This window comes from Populus alba, chromosome 4, assembly GCF_005239225.2.
Source record: "Populus alba chromosome 4, ASM523922v2, whole genome shotgun sequence".
NCBI lineage: Eukaryota > Viridiplantae > Streptophyta > Magnoliopsida > Malpighiales > Salicaceae > Populus > Populus alba.
The window spans coordinates 23,156,982-23,163,520 of NC_133287.1; the positions used below are offsets into that span (position 1 = coordinate 23,156,982).

The 6,539-nt window shown below is 37.0% G+C and overlaps 1 protein-coding gene across 3 annotated transcripts; it reads left to right on the forward strand.

Annotated features, from left to right (window-relative positions):
* Window positions 1-6,023, forward strand: LOC118050078 (probable apyrase 7). 3 transcript variants are annotated; one of them, XM_035060304.2, is made up of 4 exons: window positions 1-317; window positions 779-2,867; window positions 3,953-4,268; window positions 5,428-6,023. In XM_035060304.2, the coding sequence occupies exons 2-3, from the start codon at window positions 890-892 to the stop codon at window positions 4,249-4,251; spliced, it is 2,277 nt and encodes a 758-aa protein (XP_034916195.1). In that variant the 5' UTR covers window positions 1-317; window positions 779-889; the 3' UTR covers window positions 4,252-4,268; window positions 5,428-6,023. The 3 variants fall into 3 exon arrangements, with proteins under 3 accessions (XP_034916195.1, XP_034916196.1, XP_034916194.1); XM_035060305.2 differs by having other exon boundaries at window positions 5,569-6,023; XM_035060303.2 differs by having other exon boundaries at window positions 3-317; window positions 5,509-6,023.
* Window positions 6,024-6,539: the final 516 nt, after the last annotated feature.

Consider the following 6,539-nt stretch of genomic DNA (forward strand, 5'->3'; position numbering starts at 1 on the left):
GTTTTAAACTGAAAAACAAATCTTCTCGGGCCAACCCGTAAAGTAATAAGTTGAACTCGAAGTGCAAAATACCCAAATTTTATTTTTTATTCTTATGAAAAAGAGTTGAAGTCGTTCTTTCTATCTTCCTTTGGCAGGCAGGCGATCTCGTCTTTTCCTCCACGGGATTGGACTGGATCTGAAATTGAAACAGAAGAAGAAAGTTCCTTTCCTTCTTTTGATCATATTGCATCGTTCTACTTAGTTATACGAAGTGGTAATTTCCTGCAAAGCAATTGAAGAATTCTATTTCCCGATCCTTCCTTCGGTACATCCAGGTAACCTTCATTTGCAGAAAATATTAATCTTTCTTTTAATTTCCAGGTTTTGAGCACTGTGATTTGATTGATTTTACTGCTAATTGTTAATGATCGAATCCCAATCCCAATCCCAATGACGAGTGATCGATCACTTGAGACTGATTCCTAACTGTAAGGAATCTGTGTTGTTTGTTGCCTTTTCTTATAATAAATCCTGTTAGATTTAGATATCCATCATCTTTTTGACAAACCCACAACACTGCATTGGAAACTTTTTATATGGGAATCAAAAGTTACAATCTTTTCTTTTTGTGTCTAAGCTTTTCATTATCAACAAATCTTCATTTAGCAGACAGTAATTCCAATTTTCATTTAGCAATGCAGATTCATTCAATACTAGAAATGCATTTCCTTTTCCTTTTGCCTTTACAACTATACTCAAGTTGAGCCCACCCACTTGATTTCTTCTGTGTATGTAGAGGTATTGATTCAAGCGCCACAGTCGGCAGCAGGAATCTAATTCCCAACCAACTCAATTGCTTTCCTTAGATGAAGCAAATTTCTCATGTACTCGCACTTTCTCTGCAAGTATGGTGTTAGGAAGAATATCGGATCTAGTTTCTGCTGCAACAAGTCGTCTTTCACCTGCAAAGTCTTCTGCTTTTCCTTATATGCCAACTGGATTGTCTCCTCCACATGAAACCATTGATCATGGCTTCACCTTTTCCAGCTCTGCACCCAAGAACAACAACATGCGGCTTTCTTCATCTCTCCAAGATTTCTCATCATATCATCATCTTGATCTTGAACAAGGTGATCTCCACCTTGGCGTTGGCAGGAAACCTCATTCCCTGCAGAGAGAAAATGCCGGGTCAAGTTTCTCTAAGGAGAAAGCATTGCCTTGTGGAACACCAGTTTTGCGGAGGAAGGGGCTGCAACTGCTCTTGATTTTCTTGTGCCTACTACTCTTTGCTTTTTTAACTTATCTGGTTACAGCATATGTTTATTCTTATTGGTCTCAAGGAACATCCCGGTTCTATGTTGTTCTTGACTGTGGAAGTACTGGAACTAGAGTCTATGTATATCAGGCAACAATTGATCACAACTCAGATGGTCTCCCAATTGTCCTGAAATCATACACAGAAGGTGTTTCAAGAAAGCCCAGTGGACGTGCATATGATAGAATGGAGACCGAGCCTGGGCTTCACACATTGGTACATAATACGTCTGGCTTAAAGGCTGCCATAAACCCACTTGTTCGATGGGCTGAGAAGCAAATCCCCCAGCAGGCGCATAAGACCACCTCCCTTTTTCTTTATGCTACAGCCGGAGTTCGTAGACTTCCCAGTGCAGATTCAAAATGGCTTCTAGACAAGTCATGGTCTATTCTGAAGGAATCACCTTTCTTGTGCCAAAGAGAATGGATTAAGATCATCACTGGCATGGAGGAAGCTTACTATGGATGGATAGCCCTTAACCATCGCACGGGTGTGCTAGGGGCAAGCCCCAAGAAAGCAACATATGGAGCACTTGACATGGGTGGCTCATCGTTACAAGTTACTTTTGAGAGTGAGGAACATGTCCATAATGAGACTAGCTTAAGTCTTAGAATTGGAGCAGTTAATCATCATCTCAGTGCCTATTCCCTTGCGGGCTATGGTTTAAATGATGCATTTGACAAGTCTGTTGCCCATATCTTAAAGAAGCCTTCTGGTGCTGATTTAGTTAGTGGTAACATAGAAATTAGACACCCTTGCCTGCAGTCTGGCTATAAAGAGCAATACATCTGTTCTCAATGTTTTTCTAAACAACAAGATGGAGCAAGTCCTGTTATCAGAGGAAGAAATTTGGGTAACCGAGTCAAGTCAGGACTTCCTGTGCAGCTTATTGGTGCCCCAAATTGGGAAGAATGCAGTGCACTTGCTAAAATTGCTGTTAATTTGTCTGAATGGTCTAATCAAGACCCTGGAATTGATTGTGATTTGCAACCTTGCGCTCTTCCTCCAAATCTCCCACGCCCTTATGGTCACTTCTATGGTATGTCAGGCTTTTTTGTGGTTTATCGGTTCTTTAATCTGACTTCAGAAGCTGCACTTGATGATGTTTTGGAAAAGGGTCGAGAATTCTGTGAAAAGAATTGGGAAATTGCAAAGAACAGTGTTCCTCCACAGCCCTTTATTGAACAATACTGTTTCAGGGCACCATATATAGTGTTACTGTTGAGAGAGGGCTTACACATCACAGAGAACCAAATTATCATTGGTTCTGGAAGTATTACTTGGACGCTTGGGGTTGCCCTGTTGGAAGCTGGGAGAGCATTTTCAACTAGATTGAAGCTTCATGACTATGAAATATTCCAGATGAAGATACATCCAGTGGTTCTTATTACCATTTTGCTTATATCATTGATTTTACTTGTTTGGGCATTATCATGTTATGGCAATTGGATGCCAAGATTTTTCTGGAGACCATATTTCTTGCTTTTCAGGAATAACAGTGCATCTGCAACATCTGTTCTTAGCATCCAATCTCCTTTTCGATTTCGACGTTGGAGTCCTATCAGTTCTGGTAAGCTTTTATACCGTATCTGTTATATGGGAGCACAATTATTTTTCTCTATTACGTGTCTCTTTGAAAGGAGAAGTTGTGTTGTAATCCTTCATGCTTTTTTCATTCTGTTGTGGAGGGATAGTAAAAGATGCCACAAGACTAAAACACCACAACATGCGGTCCATTGTTTTATCTCAATCCTTGCAATCTGAACTGTAAAATTAAATATTTATTTTGTCTACACACCAAAACCAAAATGTAAGGGATATATTGAGAGGTAAATATGTGCTTCTCTCAAGAATTGACGTCAACAGATTATATGTTGGGTTAGCTCAGTGCACAAAATTCATGATTTTAATGTGCATGTATACGACAACTACTAGATTTTATTTCAAAAACCAAATCAATAGAATAATACATAATCACTAAAATTGCATCTTTGAAGACATAAAATTGAGATGGCAGATACTTGCTTTGTTTCAAAAATAAACAAATAGAGGAAAAAAAAACACTAAATTTGAAGTAAGTTCTTCCCCATGTTTTCTAGTGGAATTTATGGTTTGAAATTTGGTTTCAAGACGTTAGCATTTTTGTTGGTTGTGGTGGGATTCTGGTACACAGTTGGATTCTGTGGGAAATTTTGGAGTACTGTCTTTTTGTCTGTTTGATATATTCAAGTTGCGAGTGTCTTGGCAGGACTGCAAAGGAGCCAGTTATTTATTTGTGTTGTTACATAAATTGGAGAAGTTACTTGGATTTGAAAACACTGAAATAGGCTACTATACCCAAATTAAATTCTTTTGATGAATTTAATTGCTCTCTATTCTGTTTGAGGGCTTGATTTCCATGAAACACTTAGGCAGTGAATATTAAATAATGCTGCAGTAGTTCGAGCTAAGTTTGAAAGGTTTTAAGTTGCTGTAACATTATAGTTGGTCACTCAATATTTTGGAGAAAAGTAGAATATATTATCAGAAAAAAAATGTTCTTGAAGTACTACATATTAAGGCAGGTTTTCTTCAATCTGTTTTGCACCGATATTTTTCTGTAGATTCTTTTCCCCTTGCTCAGTTTTTGAAGGCTGTTTCAACTTGGTATTTCAGGGGATGGACGTGTAAAGATGCCACTGAGTCCAACAGTTGCAGGTAGTCAACAAAGATCATTTGGCTTGGGAGATAGTCTAGGTGATAGTGGCATCCAGCTCATGGAATCTTCCCTACACCCATCAACTAACAGTGTTTCACATAGTTATTCCTCGAGTAGCTTAGGACAAATGATTGACAGCAGTAGCATGGGTTCCTTCTGGGCCCCACGAGGTCAGATGCGACTTCAAAGCAGGAGATCACAATCTCGAGAAGACCTCAATTCTTCATTGGCTGATGCACACATGACAAAGGTTTAGAGCATAATGTTTGGAAGGTATGTCCATCTCTTTCTTTCCAAATTACATATTTTCACACAGGAAAGGACTTGACAATCTTCAGCCAACAGTTCTTATTTTTTGAATTCTAGGCATACTTTCTAGCATGAGGAACTTCGGCTGAAAATTGATTCAAATTATTACCACTGCTCAATCTATAGATAAGATGGTGCTTGCATGAATATATATTCTCATGATGCTACATTGAACAGGAATCTAGGTTTCTTTTTACACACTCCAAAGAGATGTACCTGTTTAAAATGAGAATGCATGTAGAAAGGAGGTCACCTTATTTCTGACAAATGAAGGAATTTTATGAAGGAAGAGAGAGAGAACACAAAAAGGAGGATAAGATGTGTAACATCTTCCATAGGGAAAAAAAAAAAATAAAAATGTTGTTTCCTTTTTTGCTGAATATATTCCCTTCGGAATTTTCTGTTGGATGCTCTGAAACTTTCTAAGGGTATGGACTAATCCATTCGTTACCAAAGAACACGTGCACGAGCTCACACACAGCAGGAGGCAATACTTTATTTTTCTGTTTATCTACCAAAATCATCGTTAATGTTTTTCTTATTAAGGACTGTGAGCCAAATAAATGTTCTGATGCTAGAAAGTACATCAGCTTTCTGATTTTTATTGGTCAGTTCTACACACTTAGACGGGAATCAATGTTCTGGTAATTTTCATAATCACAACTCATTAATAAACATTATTCCTCAAGTCCACAATTTTAATTCCTTCAATTTTTCCCTCAGGGTTGCAAGGAGGCTTAGTCTAGAAAGGTCACAAAAATTTTCATGCAACTCTTTTCTGACATATTCACTCCAATCCCTTCCTTTTAACCAATAAAAAAATGGAAAGCTGATGTCCTTTATAGAGTCAGAACATTTATTTGGCTCACAGTCCTTAATAAGAGAAACTCTAATGATGATTTTGGTAGATAAGCAGAAATATAAAGTATTGCCTCTTGCTGTGTGTGAGCGCGTGCATGTTGGTAACACCCATTAGAAAGTTTCAGACCATCTAACGGAAAATTCCAAAGGGTTTGCTTGAGCTAGGTGGTTAAATACATTTCGTTGCTTTTTCTTGGGCATCGGTTGTGTAAAGTTTTTTTGTTTTTCCTTATTTTCTTATAAATATTTTGTTTTTGATCAGTTGCCTGTTGCCACTGAGGTATTTAGAGAAGTTAATCTGTGTGAGATCTTGATTACTCAATCCCTTACATTCACATCACAGTGTAAACAATTCCGCTTTGGAGGTATTGATAAAAGCTGGTGCGATCATTGACTCTGGCAGATTCTGCTGGAGTGTGATTCAGGAGCCGCGCTCTGGCTTTCATTGCAAGAAGATCCAGTGTAAACAAGCTTACTGCACGTAGGTAGTTTACTTACCTCACTGGTCTGAGTACTTATCATGTTCTACTGCTCATTAACCGATAATAACCTGATGCCCTTGCACCGTCAAGTGGTATTGCTCGATTGATCAGAGAAGCCATGTGACCATCCATTATCATGCAAAGCGTCTGCCTCATCACAAGTCAACAGTATTGCATATCATTTTGACTCAAATTTCATTAACAGAATCTATTTTTTTTTTTCCACTTTGCGGACAAGCAAGTGCATAGCAATAGTGAGATGAAACGTGATTGAAAACACGGATTCATATATACAGTGGTTTACAATGTTATACTACATGCTGTATTTGTTTTTGTTGAAGTCATTTTATTGATAGGCTGAGGAAATTATTATTTATGGTCGGTTGTTTTTGTTCCTTCTAATTCATTCTCTCATTTATTTTGGGTTAGCTAGAAAGTAAGGTGGCAGATTTTGTTTCATTTTGTACCATTAACAAAAACCTAATCTCCTCATTAAGTTATTATGCACCTAGACACAGTATTTTGTAAAAATTTCCCTTCAGTCATAAGATTTTTGAATTAGGCATTAAAGGGAATATATTCTTTTCATCGTGTTTCAATTATCATTTTTATAGTATATAGGATAATATTTTTTATTTTTATTGTTTTACACAGTAAAATTAATTAGTTATTTTCTAAAATAAAAAAAAATGTTAAAGCTTATATTTAGATGTTTTTTAGTTTTTTCAATATTTTTCTAGCAAAGTTAAATTACTTAATTATAAAATCTACTAAACTATCTTTAGGGGCTATTTTTATCTTTCAATCCTAGTGTGTTGATTAATATCAAATTAAATTAAGGATATTTTTGTATTTGAATACATTAAATACTATTAAAAAAACTTGGTGCTTG

Excerpts from the sequence above, each read along its gene's own strand:
- LOC118050078 (XM_035060304.2), top strand. The coding sequence starts at position 890 with ATGGTGTTAGGAAGAATATCGGATCTAGTTTCTGCTGCAACAAGTCGT. Across the intron at positions 2,868-3,952 it reads TTGGAGTCCTATCAGTTCTG|GGGATGGACGTGTAAAGATG; the intron begins GTAAGCTTTTAT and ends TTGGTATTTCAG.